An 18,215-nucleotide genomic window follows, 5' to 3' on the forward strand; every position below is an offset into this window, starting at 1 on the left:
TTTTTCGGGAAGTTATAACATAGAAATGTATCGAAGGCTGTTCGATAAACGTGCTAATGTTAGCGATGGCTAACCGTAGCTGCGTTTGATAGTAAGCTAGCTATAACTTACCCACAGATCCGATCCGGTTTTCACCTGTTATCTACCAAAGCCCGTCTCTACCAAGCTGATGCTAAAATGTAACATTTACCTAAGAAGCTTGAAATGTCTTCAATGATAATGAACCCGAGAGAGAGAGAGAGAGAGAGAGAGAGAGAGAGAGAGCGCCCCGGCCGCACGCGCACTCACTCACTATATTCAGAGCGGTCAAGTTTTTGAAAGCGTGTGAAAAGAGTCAATTGCGTGTGTCTCACGGTGAATGCTTGAGAGTTGGCAGCTCTGGTTACGTTGGTTGGTGCTAGCTTGGTCAACATCAGAATGCTGTCTGTCAAATTAATTTAATTCAAATAATGTGTATATACAATTCAAAATGTAATATGAACAAAACGAATATGAACATATTCACTGGTAAAGGTGAAGGGGAGTAGCTTGAAGATGTCATGTTTCAAAATCACTTGACATCACCCAACGTTCCTCTGGAGGCAAAACGTCCTCTTAGGCTTCGGCTATGGCTCTAGGGTTGTTATGAAGGTAGGGGCGGAGCATAGAGACTATGCCGTTTCTCGTTTGTTACTCTAGAGTAGACCAATTCACTTTATTGAGGCATACTGCCCCCATCTGGTATGGAATGTGGAGTATGACTTGATTTTTTTGCCAGACATTACACATGGCTCCTTTAAGTCACATGGTACTTTTGGATGTAACACCCCACCCCCACTTTGGTTGAGAGCTAAAATCTCTTCTGTTAATTAGGGTTTGTTAAAATAGATAGCATATTACATTTTCTCTAGAAATTGGACAGGATGTAACTGTGTATGTTGATTAAGTTGGTGGTGTCTGGAAGGTCTGATTTAATTACTCTTATCCAGGATTGTAGTGAGCAATTCGTCCTGCAGTATTTTCACATTTTCTGAGTTATTCTTTAGTTAACTCTTGCTTCAGGATTCCCAAGTTCATGTAAGGCCTGGAATATGATGACATTTTTGTGTAAAGTTTTTCTGACAAAGACACCTTAAAGGCATAGTTCACCCAAAAAGGAAAATTCTGTCACCATTTGCTCCGTAAGTTTTTTCAAACCTGTATGAGGTGTTTTCTTCTTTTGAACACAAAAGAAGATATTTTGAAGAATATTCATAACCAAACAGTTAATAGAAGCCATTGGCTTCCATAATATATATATATTTTTTTTACCATCCATTGGAAGTCAGTGACTACCATCAGCTGTTTGGTTACCAACATTCTTCAAGGCATCTCTTTTATTCAGCAGAAGAAAGAAATTTGTTATTAAATTGATCATATTTTTGTTATTTTGAGGTCAATCAAATTTATCTGAATGATTATTCAGATTAGTTCTGAATCAAAATGATTTTTACAGTCATTGTCCAGTTATAGTTATCAACTACTTATATAGGGGTCATGTGATGCTATTTTAAAAATCATTATTTTGTGTATTTGGTGTAACAGAATATGTTGACATGCTTTAATGTTCAAAAAACACATTATTTTTCAAATACTGTACATTATTGTAGTTCCCTTATGCCCCGCCTCTCTCAAACGTCATTTTCTACAAAGACCCTCCTTCTAAACACAGTCTGCTCTGATTGGCCAGCTGACCCAGTGCATTGTGATTGGTTGAACACCGCAACCACTTGTCGGAAATGTAACGCCCCTTTCTAAAATCACGAGCTTCAGCTTTCAACATAAATGTAAACACAGTACATAATGTCCTTAGTTTTACCATCAGTTCAAGCCCGAAAGGGGAACAGAGTCGTGTGACAGACACAGTGATGATGCTCGTATGTGTTTACAGTACACAAGCCGCGATTAAGAAAGCTGACTCCACTGTGTGACCCTGTCTCTCTCTCTCTCTCTCTCTCTCTCTCTCACACACACACACACACACAAACACACACACCATGCGATACTCTACATGGTGCAAAACTCTGCATTTGAACAGTTAATAGCAAATACTTAAACTATTAAGAAAACAAACTTACAGTAGCTGAAACAGAATAAGCGCCAGATTGTCATAGCAAAGTCAGAAATGTAGGCTACTCTAGGTTCACAAAACTGTCGTTCATAAAATGCGTTGCACAAATTCGAACATCTGGGTTGTGCTGTTCTGTTGTAATTAAAACTTAGCCAATGATTCCTCATTGCATCTTCTTTCGGAAGGCCAAATAAAGTACTCCGGTTGCTGAAACTATGTCTTCTTTCATTGCATGAACATTTGGGCGGCATTATGCAAATATTTCCACATCATGACCAAGCGCAACCTCCCGCTCTCTCTCGTGAAGCCAACAAGGAAGTAACTTAAACTGTAATTCATCAACTTGCCGCTAGAGGGTCAATCCCATAGACTCCCCATGTTAAAATGGCCAACTTTACAGCAGAAAAAAACATGTTTACAGCCTGGTTCAAAAAATAATTTTGGTCTGTATAGCTAATTTTACCCTTCATGACAACTGTGAGGGAGGTGAATTTTTTTTATAATTCATCCGTTTAAATTATATTAAGCCTTAAGGTTCTGCATAATTAAGGGTGTGGCCACTTGAGTAACAGGTGGATTTCGCTGATGACAATGCCGTCGAGCTAGGTAGGCATGGCTTCAGCAACCAACTCCCGCCTTTTTGCCCATTTTCGATTATCCAGGAGTGATGCACGGTGACGCGCTGCCAAGATGACGACGGCCCGCTCCGTCTACTTTAGGCTTCAAAAACGCACTTGGGAAATCTACGGGTGATGTCACAGACACTACATCACGGAACATTGCTGATGCTGATTACTAAACAAATTCCTAAGAGCAGATCCCTTTTAATGAATTGATCACACTGGTTCACAGGTATGAATGATTCATTATTTTCGTTCGAAGAATTTTTAAATAAGTCACCCAGGTTCCACATAAGCACTGACATTTATAAACACTGAAATGAGTGCTCTTTGTTCTGTTTCCTTTTTTTAAATTCAGCTTCACCATGAATCAGCCAACATTACCACATGTAACCACCCATGAAGTGTATCCTGATTGCCCTTAGGATACAAGATTCCACAGAGCTGGTGTGCATCATGGTATTTGTGGCTTTAAAAAAGGAGAACTACTATGCTCAGCTGTCTGCTTGACTAGTCAGACGGCAACTACATAGAAGTGTGTATTCCTTGGTATAAGAGCAGATCATTTTCCCCAGAGGCGACACAATTCTCTGTCACCACAGTTGGCTGTTAAAAGGAAGTTAAAAGGAAGAGCAGTGCTTGCACTTCTAGTTCTGAAGTAATTCCTCAACCCATCAGTGTGACTTCTAAGGAAGTTCAGTGCACAAAGAGAAACCGGTACAAAGTCATAGTACCTCAGCTGTGACAATGCTGTTTCAGTTATTAGTTGTTTAGTGGGTCTACCTGAAACCAACTTCAAATATTCATGACCTGCCTCTCTTACATACCCCTCCCCTTCTTCCCCCACCCCCTTCTCCACCCACCGTAGCTGCTGTACTGTGTAGGGCATGACTCACTGGAGTGTTTTTGAAAACTCCCGCATGTCTGAGTACAATCTGATTTCATGCCAGGTTAATACTCACTCAGTTACTGACACTTTAATGTGATTGAATTCACCCTGCGCTGACATTTTCTTAACCCTTTTATAATAGAAAGTGCATGACTATATTTAGTTGTGCAAGTCCTACTGTTTCTTTGGAAATAGATTAGGTGATTGTTTTGAAATTTCAATGCTACATTTCCTCAAGCATGTGATCACAGGCTACTAATGCAGCGTTGCAGTGTTCCTGTGGCTCAGTGATAGAGCATTGTGTTAGCTGTGCAAAAGGTTGTGGGTTCAATTCCCAAGGAACACACATACTGGTAAAAAAAAAAATGTATAGCCTGAATGCACTGTAAGTCACTTTGGATAAAAGTGTCTGCTAAATGCATAAATGTAAATGTAATGCAGTATTGTGTGAGGGGCAGATCTGGACTTGTATATTTGTACACATTTCTTGTGGGTTTGTTTTGAATGCTTGAAGTGGTTACACAGTGTTCCCATTCATAGTCTGAACTTTGACCTTTATGGCTTGTTTTTTGTTGATTTGTATAAGATTGTTAAAGGACCCTTGGAATTAACTATCCATTATTATACCTTATTCTTCTCTTATAGATAACAGTGATCTTATTGCTTGCATGGTGGTGAGTAAAGATGGGGTTCAAGCTCAGCGCTTCCTGGCTGTGGATGTGTACCAGATGAGTCTTGTGGAACCGGATTCGAAACGTCTTGGCTGGGGTGTTGTCAAGTTTGCTGGCCTTTTACAGGTCTGCTTCATTTCACCTCCTACACTGCAAACATGATGCTCAAAAAAAAAAAGAAAGTACATCTTGGCCACATTCTTGTCAGGACTGTGATGTTCAGCTCAGAAGTGAAGTCCTCCGTCAGGTTTTAAAGTTATTGCATGTAACAAAGGAATGTATTTAGGGTTTTCTCTCGAAAACCAATTCCAAAAATCTGATTTCAGAAGAGAGATCAATTAAATGATGTAACTTGCTCTGCTCTGCAAACAAATGACTAAAATTGTGTACCAATATGGATGTGCTGTGTGACTAGTATGATATGATGCTGTTTTTTTTTTTATATTATTTTTTACTTTCCATCCACTTTCCATCCTTTCCATGTTACACAACACAAAATTAAGGCATAATGCATACTTTAAATATTGGTAATGTATGTTGCTTTGTAACCCTGTGTGAGCATCCTGGCGACATATGGTTCATGAGCAAAACGTAATAGGATAGGTAAATTACCACATGGAAACAAGCAAGACTTGGTCTTAAGTGATTCAGCTACTTGTCAGCACAACAGTTATGACATTAGGTGCAGCTATTTGATGGCAGAAATAATTATTGTTGTGAGGAATGTTTTCTTAGAAGACATTTCCCAAAAGACACTGGAAGTTTTATAGGAAAGCCCAAAGATTAAAAAAAAAAAAAAAATCCTAAAGTGATAGTTCATCCAAAAGTGGATACTACCCCATAATTTAACCGCCCTCAATCCATCCTAGGTGTATATGACTTTCTTCTTTCAGACAAATACAATCAGAGTAATATAAAAAATGTCCTGTTTCATCCAAGCTTTATAATGGCAGTGAATGGGTGTTGAGGTTCAATAGTCCAATAGAAGTCCAATAAACTGCGTCCATCCATCATAAAAAATGCTCTAAACAGCTCCCGGGTGTTAATAAAGGCCTTCGATGCATTTTTGTAAGAAAAATGTCTATATTTATACCTTTAAAAAAATGGTAATCTTTAGCTTCCACTAAGGCCTTTATTGATGCCTCTAAGCTGTGTATATTATAGGATGGATGGATGGATGCACTTTATTGGATTTCTATTGGACTGTTGAAACTCAACAGCCATTCACTTTCGTTATAAAGCTTGGAAGAGCCCGGACATTTTTAAAATAACTCAGATTGTATTCGTCTGAAAGGAGAAAGTCATACACACCTAGGATGGCTTGAGGGTGAGTAAATTGTTTTTTAGGTGAACTATCCCTTGAAAAAAATAAATGAATTCTGCAAAACAAACAAATGAATAAACAAATTATTTGAATAATTGTTGCACTTTAAGTCTTAGAAACCAGCGTTCAAATTTTCAGATTTTAATCTAATGCATATGTTCACAGGACATGCAGGTTTCAGGAGTAGAAGATGACAGCAGGGCTCTGAACATCATCATACACAAGCCCACATCTAACCCTCACGCCAAGCCTGTGCCCATCTTGCAGGCTAACTTCATTTTTGCGGACCATATTCGCTGCATCATTGCCAAACAGCGACTAGCCAAGGGCCGCATCCAGGCTAGACGCATGAAAATGCAGCGGATAGCAGGTCAGGTCTTGGCTGCTTACCAGTTGTAAATTGCTTTAAATCCAAAGCCATAAACTCTTTACAGGAACAGTATCTTCTGTTTATAAATGATACTTTCTCAGACCTTCCAGCTTGTGGACTTTAGTTATACTTTAACTGGCCAGAATAACATTTCAGAGTAATGGATGCCAGGTGCAATAAATTTAATTGTACTTATTCCCAAAAACATGGAATTTCCCTTTAGCTTCACTTTAGATTTAATGTGTAGCTGGGAAAAATAAATTCATATTTCCATTACACATTTTTTGGCTCACGTTATTTTTCTTTTCCCTTCTTTCCATAAACATACATTGTGCAGCTCTATTGGACCTTCCTGTTCAGCCTTCCACGGAGGTGCTGGGCTTCAGCCAACCATCTGTTGCTGCGTCTCTGCCTTTTCGCTTCTATGACCAGTCCAGACGTGGCCCAGCCTTCACCTCTGTAGATAAAGTTCCAGGTAAATATGTGAAACATTAAGGAGGAAATCTCAGAAGATTAAGGGGCCAGCTGTTATCCACAGTTGCATACTTTCATTTTTATTTTGCATGTATATATATTTTTTTAATGCTTCTAGCTTTTGTAATTAATAAATAACAGCAGTAAATGACAGTAAAAATGACATTGTTACAAAAGATTCCTCTGTCAAATAAATGTTGTTCTTTTAAACTTTCTATTCATCAGACAATTATGAAAAAATGCTTTTATTTTTCCACAAAAATATGAAGCAGCACAACTATTTTCAACATTGATAATAATAGGAAATGTTTCTTGAGCGGCAAATTAACATATTAATTATTTTTGAAGGATCATGTGACACTGAAGACTTGAATAATGGCTGTTGAAAAGTCAGCTTTGCATCACAGGAATAAATTACATTTTTAAATATATTAAAATAAAAAGCCTTTTTGATCACATAAATGCAGACTTGATTAGCATTAGAGATAAAAAAAAAAACTTGAAAACCCCAAACTTTTTAACAGTAGTTTAATTTAAAATTTAAATTTTTTTGTTAATCTAATAAATACATAAATAAAAAACTTACTTTGACAGTTAAACTTATTGCTAAGCTCTGATATATATTATTTCTCAAGTCTGTCTTCGATTGTTTTTTTTTTTTTTTTGAGCCTGCTGCTGCATAAAGTATTTTGGATGATTTGGTGGTAGTCTTAATGCAAAATTTCTATTTTATAGTAAAGTGCTCACAACATCAGAGGTTCCTGTTTCTGTTACAGTATAAGATATATTTAAAATATGTTGGAAACATTTGCCTCTTTTGCATTTTTTATTTCCAGAAGGGGCTTGCTCACTCACTTTTCTCTGTGGAGAACTGCACAAAAATTTGAAGAATTCTAAACCATTAAACATCCTAATTTTGTTTTCCCCAGAATTACTCTAGTTATGGTTCTGTTTTTTTGTAAAAGGTTTCTAGGTAACACTTCCTCCCTGCCAGCTGTGATTCTGAGCAGTTATGATATTCAACCCTCATGTAGACTTTTGGTTCCAGACCAGTAATTCACAAAGTAATGTGGCTTAATGTGTATTTAAGTGTGATATATATATGGTATATATATATAAAAATACATGCAGTATATATTCTTTTCTATACCCACTGTATACAAAGTTATGTCATGAAACTCTAGATGGTGCAGGTCGATAGGTTCTGTACACTGATCTATATATGGCTGGATCGCTCATCTCGTTCTAAACTGCCAACAGGTTCGATCTGCCATCTTACTATTCCCTACTGGCAGAGCGCACCATTGAGTAACAGGTAAACCACTGACCTAAAGTCACCCGATTTGAAACAAATCAGTCAAACGGGATTAGTTTTTATGTTATGTGTATGTAAATAAATTTTTACTTCAGATGTTATCTGCAATCTATGGTCTTTTTAGGCAGTATAAGTGATATATTTAAACCGTTTAGGTGGGTGTGTCTGCTGCGCGCTGCAGACACAGGTAACTGATCAAACACAAAATATAGCCTATTTCTGTATGTACGTAATTATTCAAGAATTATTCAGCATGAACGTATTAGTATCAGAAATTGATTTGAATATACAATTAATAATACAATAGTCTCTGTTACTGAAATGAAAAGCGTAACTTACAATCTTGAAATAAAGCTTCATGTCTGTACTGTATGTAGTCAGTTATTTGTCTGAATAAATTGATGTATATATTTTTAGTGTCCTGGTTTAGCAACATCTATTTCAGACTCTCCAAGATCGCACAAATATGTTTACTAATATTACCGTTTGTACTAGCAATACCAATATGGTGGCACGTCGGCTTCACTTTCATGACGTCATGAGCAATCCAGTTCTCTCTTAGAGATCAGTGGCTCTGTATCAATCTGACATAATGACATCATTATTCACGTGCATAGAGTTTGGGTCACAAGAATATTAAAGGGGTCATATCATATGATGCTTTTTTATAAAGATCATTATTTTGTGTATTTGGTGTAACAGAATATGTTGACATGCTTTAATGTTAATAAAACACATTATTTTCAAATACTGTACATTATTGTAGGTCCTCTATGCCCCGCCTCTCTCAAACGCGTCATTATCTACAAAGCCCCTCCTTCTGACAAGCGCAGTCTGCTCTGATTGGCCAACTGACCCAGTGCATTGTGATTGGCTGAACACCGCAAGCACTCGTCAGAAACATTTGAACAGTCAATAGCAAATACTTAAACTAATAACAAAACATACTTACAGTAGCTGATTCAGAAGCGCCAGATTGTCGTGGCAAAGTCTGAATTACCTCCTCTCCTAGGTTCACGAAACAGTCGTCCATAAAATGCATTGCTGTCCTGTTGTAAGTAATCTTGAATCTTACTAAATACATCTACTTTCGGAAGGCCAAATAAAGTGCTTTTGCTTTCGCCTAGAAACACACAGCATCTGCCTGACATGACTGCTTCAACACTATCTAAGTTTACTGAAACCATGCCTTCTTTGTTTTGCGTGAACATTTGGTCGGCATTACGCAAATATTTCCACATCGTGATGTAGACATGTGGGGGTGTGTTTGAATGAGCTGTTTTAGGGGGTGTGGCAGAGTCTTAACTTTGATTAAGAATATCTCTTTGGATTTGAGACTTTAGTCTTTGCATCTTCAGGGATCTTATCTATGCACAATCAGCTTGTAACACTCCAAAGAGAAAGGAAAAGGAAAAATCGCATCATATGACCCCTTTAATTATTTGTATATATTTTGTTTTGTATCTGTGTATGTCTATTTCTATTTACATGTGTATATATAAGTTTAATTTAAATTACTTTAACGTGTTATAATGAGTTTGCACTAAACAGTCCAGCTGCATTTTCCAAATTCTGGGTGTCAGTCGACGGAGTAGAGTTGCCGTGACAACAAACAACATTTATGTTCCTCAGACAACAAAGAGGACCTCTTGGGCAACAGCTAACTCTCGTCTCTGGCTGTTTCTCAATATGCGTTCTTGTCTGTACTTGCGTTCTTGTGCACTTGTGAAACGTCATCAGTCATTGCCCAAGTACTGTTCAAATTCAAAGTTCACACCCAGCCAAGTACAGTTCAGATCCCCGGATGTGTTCTTGCTCCGCCCCTTTTATCGAGGATGCATCAAGTGTTGACTTGTGCGAACTACAGGGAGCAGGTATCCCACAATGCATTTCGCACCAACACGTGAGTGTTAATGGCCGAGGAGAAAACCTCCAAAGTTTTCAAAAAAAATATTGTTATTGTGTCATGAAATGTACTTTTCATAGTTTTTCAGGTGAGAATGTAGTTGTTTAAAACTCAAATTTGTTGTTTATTTTATTTAAGCCATTCAAGTGTGAGACAGCATGGAATAGATTTCAGTGCGGTACACACACTGCGATACTTCAAGATGACGGCGCCCTTGATCCAAAAGCTATAACAAAACATCCCTTTTTCTTTAAAATGATTACATTAATCATGTTTCTTATATATTTTTTTTATTTTCCTAAATAACGTAAACTTGACAGACTGCTTCATTTCCACTTTAAATGACAACAAGAGGCAGTGGTGTTTGATATCATATTTCATCTTATTGTAAATATACAGTGAGGAGTAGCCAAGGCGAGCTGACTGACGTTATCCGAACTACCAAGCACACAAGTCCGAACTTTGCGTACTTGGTATTGAGAAACGGCCTCTCTCTTTTATTACTATTAAGGGAATACTACCAAAGTCCCTTTAAGACAAGTTATTTCACTCGGCGGCCATCTTTGAAACGCCTCTCGGGCATGCAAGTGCAGCCATTTGAATGGGGAAACATCAAATTCTCCAAAACTGTTCACCAAGCTTACAGTTAAATTTCAGGTTTGAAATCACCATTGAAATCTGACAACAACTCTCTGTTGTTTCTTTTGCTCAAATAGCATTCAAAAGTTTATTTTTCAGGCTAGATCGTTCGAGGCTAGATCACCGTTCTATATTTATGCACTGCTTTAATTGATGCACACACACCATTCACACATAAACAGTGAGAGGGAGAGAGGTCAGAGATTGCAGATTGTGCTGCACACACACAGAAACGTATTGTCATTGCTTAATTTTAATAATATTCGGTCAGAATAATTACATTTCACCATATAAAAATGAGGCAATTACAATTTTTACAGATGTTACTGTTCTTGATAATGAACATAAATTTACATTTGCATCCTAACTCAAGCTACTGTCAACTAAAGCTACTGTCAAATGTGCATTTCTAAGAGACAAAAATACATAATATTATTAATATTGCAGCCTGCACTGCACACTGTGCTAAAGATACGCGTCATCAAAGTCAGGAGCACAAACCTGTTTCATGATTTGAAACAATATCACTCATTAAAACATGCAGATACCAAAATAAACAAACTTTTTTATATTGACATTTATTTTGTTAAAGAAAAATTACTTTAAAAGTCTAAAGAATTCAAAAGTGTGTTTGTCATGTTCGGACCACAAAACCACAATTAATGGTCTGGTTTCTACAACTTTCACTTGGGAGCAAAAATCTGCCTTTAAACTTGAAAGAAATAAAGATTTGAAATTTATCGTGATAATTATCAATATCGACTGATATGAAAAATGTTATCGTGTTAACTTTTTGGCCATATCACAAAGCCCTACCTTCCAACATGACAATGACCCAAAGCACACAGCAAAACTGAGCACACAGTGGTTGAAGGAGAAAAAGGTGAATGTCCTTGCGTGGCCCAGTCAGAGCCCAGACTTAACCCCCACTGAAAATCTGTGGAATTACTTGAAGACTGCAGTCCACAAACACTCACCATCACATTTACCTGAACTTGAGCAGTTCTGCAAAGAAGAGTGGGCAATACCATCAAATCTCTCAATATTTACAAAATGTATCGATACTTTCAGATTTGGGTAGGATTGTAGTGGTTCTTAATTTCACAAAAGTGAGTTCTCTGTATAGGGAAATGGATGACTAATAGCTGTCTCTCAGTCCCTTTTGATGACGTGTCCTTGGTTCAGGTAAAAGAGATTGTGGTTCCCAGAACTCTTGGTTTGATGCCAAGTGTTTGAAAAACCTGGTCTATTCATTGACTCTCATTGGATCACGTCAAAGTAATTTGGTAATAAAGGTTATTTGTACCAAAATATAGTAATGTGATGAATTAGTGTTTCAATAATCGGCAAGTAAAGGTTTTTTTTTTTTTGTCTTTTTTTTCCTCTCTCTCTCTCTCTCTCTCTCTCTCTCTCTCTCTCTCTCTCTCTCTAATAGGGTGGTGGTGGGTCTTTATTGATTAGAAGGGGTTATGGGCAGACTCAAACCTGCACTTTTTGTAATAGCTAAGCCACAGTTCCAGCTTGTTTTTGTCAGTAATTAAGTTTAATACAAAAAGTCTGCCAGGGCACACATCACTTCACGACACGTTTTTTTCCACATGCCACTTCACTTCACATTCAGTGATACCAGGTCTGTCAGTGTCTAAGCAATTTGCATGTGCCTGTGTGTTTGCATTCCAGGTTTTGCAGTGGCTCATATTTCCCAGCACAACCCCACATCAGCCTCCTCCACCTCACCCGCCTCTAGTGGCCCCACCGGCGCCTCTGACCCCGTCACAGCCAGCAACGCATCCGCACACACCGTCACACAGAGTCAAACAGGTAACACACACACACTCCACATATGCTACTCTCCTCTCTACTTTTGCTTAACCGCTCTATTTTACTACCAACTGCTTTCACGGAAATACCAAAACACTTCATATGTGCTGCTACATAAGCACCCTCTTTGCATAGAAGCAGATTGCGCAATCATTATTGTTTTTCTCACACAGTAGATCAGACAATGTGATATTCAGGGTCCAAAATTCACTTGTCAAAGAAAATAAAGCTTTACTCATTTTCTTTTTTTTTTTTTTTTTTTTTTTTTTTTTTCCATGAAAAATATTTCAAACAATACAGGTCATTGTCTCTTGCATTATTGTGTGTCTTTCTGTCAGTCAATGGCCAAACAGTGATTTAGTTCCCTATATTTTTATATCTGTGTTTTTACCACTAGGTATGCATTTCCACAGATCTGGAATAAGAGCAGAAGTTTTATCAATGATTGCATTGTGATTTACATTTATGCATTATTGCTTTTATCTTGAGCAACTTACATTGCATTACATTACAGGTCTACATTTTAGCAGTTCAAGGATTACCTGAGAATCAAACTCATGTCTTTGGCATTGCTGCTGCAGTATCGTAGCTATAGTTTATTATTAAAGATTAAAGACCCATACGCACCAGGGACGATAACTATTTGGTATTCTATGAGAATAGTCCACTCCAGATCTACAACAGTAATGACACAGAGAAACAATATCGTTGGAATCACTTTCAGAATGCTTTTTTTTTTCCAGCTGATGAACAATAAAAAAAATGACAGCCAATCAGAATTTACTCAGCTTTAAAGAGCACAAGCATTTAAAGCAGCAGACAACATAAAGTTATCATCCGTTGGTCTGGACACTTATATAGTTATCTTTATAGTTATCATTCAAGATAACTATAAGCTCAAAACCTCACAGCTCATACACTCTGATTATTTTTTTAGTTCTACAAGTGCATGTAAAAATGGTTGTGAAATTTCATGTTGACTTCATCCTTTTCAGCACATACCAGACAGCCAGTTTAGTCAAATTTAGCAAGACCCAAATTCCCTGGTAAGCTGTGATCAAGTAGATGTTTAAATGGAAAATTATTGTATGACTGTTAGCTAAATATTCCCCCAAAGGGCCTCTTAGGAATTGATTGCTGGGTAGAACAAGAGCCCCTATGGGACTTTGTTCACCTCTAAAGGTCTGTATAACTTATGGCTGCTCTATCTATCTCTGCCTCTGTTAGCAATGATCAGAGGTGGTCAGGTGTGGTTTTGGAAAAACCTGAAAGCTCATAAAGTCTTCACACCACAAGAGCCCAGGAACCAATCTGGTGACTGATTCTCTGAACAGAGGAGTGGAGCCTTGTGGCCTCTGTGAAGTCTCCTACAGATTTCTGTTTTGTGGCGGGGGCGTTTAACTAATAGAGTCATGGGCTTTTTTTCATTTCTTTCATTATGTATCTCTTTTCCTTCTATTCTCTGAATCACTATGATGATCTGTTTTGAAATATAGTGACCTTTTGGAGTTGTCTGAGGTGAAACTGTCCATATCATTTAATAATCTCTTTGATCTCATTTTTGGATAAAGAGTCTTCTGAAGTCACTGTTTGAATAAGTTGTTTGAATAAGGGCACTGTCACAAACACCCGAGTGCAGCAGTGTGAGCTGACCACATTCATTGTAAGTTAATGCCTCGTGGGGCGGCACATCTTTGTAGAGAATTTCTTAGAAACGTCAGCGGTGGCAGATGACGTATTGTTTTGAAGGTGTGGATTTGTGGTGAGACAGGCAACCATTTCTCCCCTCGGTCTCTGTCATAACAGACATGTATCACATAGTGGTTGCACGTATTCAACCTGCATAGAGTTAAAGTCAACAGGAAATCCAGCTTTCTTAAAGCACATTACTAGTCTTATAGAGAGCAACAGTGGGGTTCCCGAAGTAAAAACTTATAAGCATTTAAAGACAGACCTACTTAGAGTTTCAAGTTGTCAATCAATGGTATATGCTTTTTTTGAAGCCATCTGTTTGCATTATATGAACTTATTTTTAAAATAATTGTGTTTAACAGTTGAATTTGTGGCTAAAAACGACATTACCCATTAAACTGTACAGAAAATTCCACCAGTCAGAGAATCTCACTTATATTTCTGCATCGTTTTTAATTAGATTGTCGTTTGCAGTGCTTCATGGGTTTGCTTCAAATAAACATTTGTAATGTTGTGTGTTTGTTTTGGATCATGGCTTATAACACTTTAACAAAGACTCTTTTAAAACCCCTATGGGAAATATCAATGGAAACCAAACTTCCGGAATCAGTGCTGCTGAAAAAGTGGGTGGACACTAATTTAATCTATGGTGCATGATTCATGAGTTCGTATAATTCCAAATTTGAAGAAAAGTTTGTCTTTGTAGTTCATGAAAATAATAAACATGCACCGCTTCTCAAACGTCTTGTCCCGCATTGCTTTATGTCCTATTACAAAAGTAAAATGGGTTGAGGAGGGAATAGAACCTAAACATTTTGCAGTCTAGACTCGAACCAGAGCTGGAGCCTGAGTGCTAACCAATGCACTTCAGTGAACTATTGTGTTTAAATCCAGCTGGAGCCATAATCCTGCTTTGTTGTTTTTCTATGTAGATATAAAATCGTGTGCTTTGCATGTTAATCTAATTGATAATGATTGATAATATCCTTTGGCTGTAGGTTTTGCTCCATGTTCCCTTCAGATTAGATGCTAAATGCATTTGTCAGTAGGATGCGTTCTGATCTGTCCCTTTGTTCTCTAGTCAGGTCTGGCAGGGAAGGCCGAAGGTGCGTGTTTTCTCTGTCAGAGGATGACAGGCACGGTGGAGAGTGGGTTTAGAGCTCCCTGCACACGTAACAGGCATGTCTGTGTGACGCTTATGCGAAGTGGCCCCTTAAGTTTCCAGTGACTTGCATTGTGCTACTAAAAACAAAAGCTTTTTGTGTGTGTGTGTGCGTGCACGTGTGCACTTGGTACGCCTGATAAAATGCAACCGGTCAGGAAATTATTGAAATTAGTTGATAAACCAAAAATAGCTGATTTTTTCATTTTATGATTTATTTTCATTTAGCTGATGAAATCCAAAGGCTCTGTGAATTAATGCCACCCAAGAATGAGAAAGCACGGTATCCTGTCTTTCACTCCCATGGCTCTCTGCCATTCATGTTCCTCCATTTACATTTATATTTGTATTTTTAGCAGAGAGCTTCGTAACAGAGAGACTTTGCACCCGTCTGACTCACTGTCTCACCATTGACATGTCTGATGCTCCTCCCACTTCCCTCCTAGACTTAACCCATTAGCAGTTCTTAACTTGTGCCATGAATTCTGTTATCTACATCCCTCACATAGTCTATGATTACTTTATCTATTCTATCTAGCCATCTATCATCTGACTCCAATTTTCTCTGTCTCTATCTAGCTTTCTGTCTATATATCTACCTGCCAGAGTATCTAGCAATATATCAATCCATCCAACCATCCATGTATCTATCTCTCCATATATCTGTCTATCTATCTAACTGTCTATCTATCTAGCCATCTGCCTTATCATTTTGCCTGTCTATCTGTATCTAGCCATCTATCAATCCATCTTCATCTGTATACCAAACATCTCAGCAAACTCACACATTTATCTGTGTGTCATGCACGCATTACAAACAGCCTAACAAAGCTGACATTCTCCTCCAAAGCACTGGGTGCAGTTCTCCCTTTGTCTGGTTTGTATGTTCAGTATGAATAGATGTTTTCTGCATGTGTGTAATTCCCATCCCCTTCTCCGTAAGTCAGGAGAGGCATGTGCGGAACTAACTGGTCCTGCACTCCCTGTTTCAGGACTCGCCCTGGCGCCTAGCCTCACCCCTGCACGGCAACCCACCATCTCCCTACTGTCTGACAATGATGCTGAAACGCTGAGCGTGGACTCCCTCACCCTGCTGCCCCCCGCTGCCCCGCCTCGCCTGCGCTCCTTTAGCACCCAGTCCTCCGTCCAGGATGACGCTTCTGCAGACGGGGAAGAGATGGTGGTTCCCAGCCAAAAGGAAGACGACGACACGGGAGCGACGGACTCGCAGTCTCAAGACGACAGGAAGGATATTTCCATCATTCCAGAGGAAGATGAGCCATCTCCTGAGTCTGGGCCATTGCTTAGTGTGGAAACTGAGGATTTGACACAGAATCAGAGGAAGGAGCCTGTGACTCAGCCCGAGACAAACTCTATAGGCGTTGCGGCCAACCTAGAGGACAACCCAGACCTGGAGGAGGAGACCGCGATAGACTGAAATGGCTAGTGCTACTAAAATTAAAAACTAAAATTTACTAAAGAAATGTGGGCCAGGTTACTAAAGCAAGAAATGCATGTTAATGTTGATTATTCAATGTGAGCATGACCTATTCTGGTTTTGCACAAGCTAGTTAAGCTAGTTTGCACATACTTTCAGCTTTGGTGATTCAGGCCCTCAATTGTATCTGTCTGTTTGCCGACTGTGTCAACACAGCGGTTACCAGTACTTCTCCTTACATCAAGACCATGATGCATTTCAGAGGAAAACGGCACTCTTAGAACAGTGACATTATTGTTTGTCATGAGTGCTGGTTAAAGCACAGTCTTTTTTCTGTTGTGTGTTATTCTTTCTGCTCTGGTGCCGAGGTGATCCAGCTGTTTCTCTGCATGTGTGACTGTTTTGTGATTGTGTTCGAATGTTGGAGTCTGTGCGTGACTGGTTTTATGATACGGAGCAGATGGAGAGGAGAGGGCGTGTTTGTATAAATCTGTATCTGAGTGGGTTGGTGGGGAAAGCCCGCTTGATTTTACCAGTCTTAACACTGAGGAATGTACAAAGACTTCTGGGTCTATCCAGCGGTGCTCTTTTCTGAAGGTATATTTGGTTTTGGCTGAACATTCATTTTCACTTCAGCGTTTTGAAAAATGCCCTTTTGTTTCATTCTTTGGAGATTGTAAGGAACAGATATGAGCTTCAAGTAACCCGTTTTAATTCATCGCTGCATTTAAGATCATTCAACCCATGAACGCTTTCACCATCAAGCCTTTTTGTATAAAAACTGCTGACTCACTTATATCAGTCATGTTTTTTCATCAGGTGAACAAACCTGATGTCATCGAGTTTCATTCCTAAGCGTTTATGTCACTGCCATACCTCTTTCTGGAACATTTTGAAATCTGCTGACACACAGGATGAATATACTCAGTTTTCATTCACGTAGTAAGTGCTTTAAGTACCACTAAAGTGGTCTCTTTGCTTTTTAAAGCTGAGGCAACTTATCCATATTTTAGGTGCGTTTTAACGTTCTTTAACACTTAATATTCCAGAGGTCATCAAGAGCTTGTGCTGGACACACGTTATCAAAGCTGGGTGTGATATATTTGTGGTTTCGTTTTACTTTGGTGTGCAATAACAGTTATTCAAGACTCATTTATTTCACTTACAGATTCAAGTAGTTGGACTACCATCACTAATGGACTGAAATGGAAAATTAATTTTTGGTTTATAGACTGTAGCACATAGAAGGGATTCACACACTCTTGCAGTGTGGCACAGATGCAAATCTGTGGCAACCATGACTGGGCGCTTTTCTTTCCAAACCAAGGCACTCAGATTTAAGCTTTATATTACCTTTAAAGCAATATAATTCATTCTGCATATATCAGTATTTTGAGGTTAAATTCATTGTTGAGAAGGGAGGGCTTCATAGTTTGTACACAGTGTAAAGATTTGTTTTGATCTAATGTTCTAAATAATTTACCAACTGGAGCTATCAAAGTCATGCAATAAATTATTCTGATGTACATTTTGTTCGTCTTACCTTTTTTTTTCATCTTTGAAGCAATACAATGAAGCAGCATCTCATTTAACATTAATCTGCCAAAAATCTTTCCTCTCACACTGTTTGTTTATAAATGTCCTTTTTTCTGGTGAAATATCAGCAAGCCTACTTGATTCCTGATAGTCATCGTTTCCTAGAATAGGTGGGTTTCTCAGTGTTTGGGTCTCTTGATGATTCAGGGGAACTCTGTCTGGAATCCAGTTCTGCTTGTGATGAAAAAACATATATAAGTAGCATTTTT

At 38.4% G+C, this 18,215-nt stretch overlaps 1 protein-coding gene across 4 annotated transcripts in view; it reads left to right on the forward strand.

Moving 5' to 3' along the window:
* Positions 1 to 17,936, forward strand: part of LOC109074215 (C-type lectin domain containing 16A) — a 64,138-nt gene extending 46,202 nt beyond the window's left edge. For all 4 annotated transcript variants that reach the window (XM_042725965.1, XM_042725938.1, XM_042725945.1 and 1 more), the window contains 5 exons: positions 4,244 to 4,395; positions 5,759 to 5,963; positions 6,301 to 6,438; positions 11,978 to 12,118; positions 15,965 to 17,936. In XM_042725965.1, coding sequence (XP_042581899.1) covers positions 4,244 to 4,395; positions 5,759 to 5,963; positions 6,301 to 6,438; positions 11,978 to 12,118; positions 15,965 to 16,410 — 1,082 coding nt within the window. In that variant the 3' untranslated portion in view covers positions 16,411 to 17,936. The remainder of the gene's footprint in view (positions 1 to 4,243; positions 4,396 to 5,758; positions 5,964 to 6,300; positions 6,439 to 11,977; positions 12,119 to 15,964) is intronic.
* Positions 17,937 to 18,215: the final 279 nt, after the last annotated feature.

Source organism: Cyprinus carpio, chromosome A3 (genome assembly GCF_018340385.1).
Source record: "Cyprinus carpio isolate SPL01 chromosome A3, ASM1834038v1, whole genome shotgun sequence".
Taxonomy (NCBI): domain Eukaryota; kingdom Metazoa; phylum Chordata; class Actinopteri; order Cypriniformes; family Cyprinidae; genus Cyprinus; species Cyprinus carpio.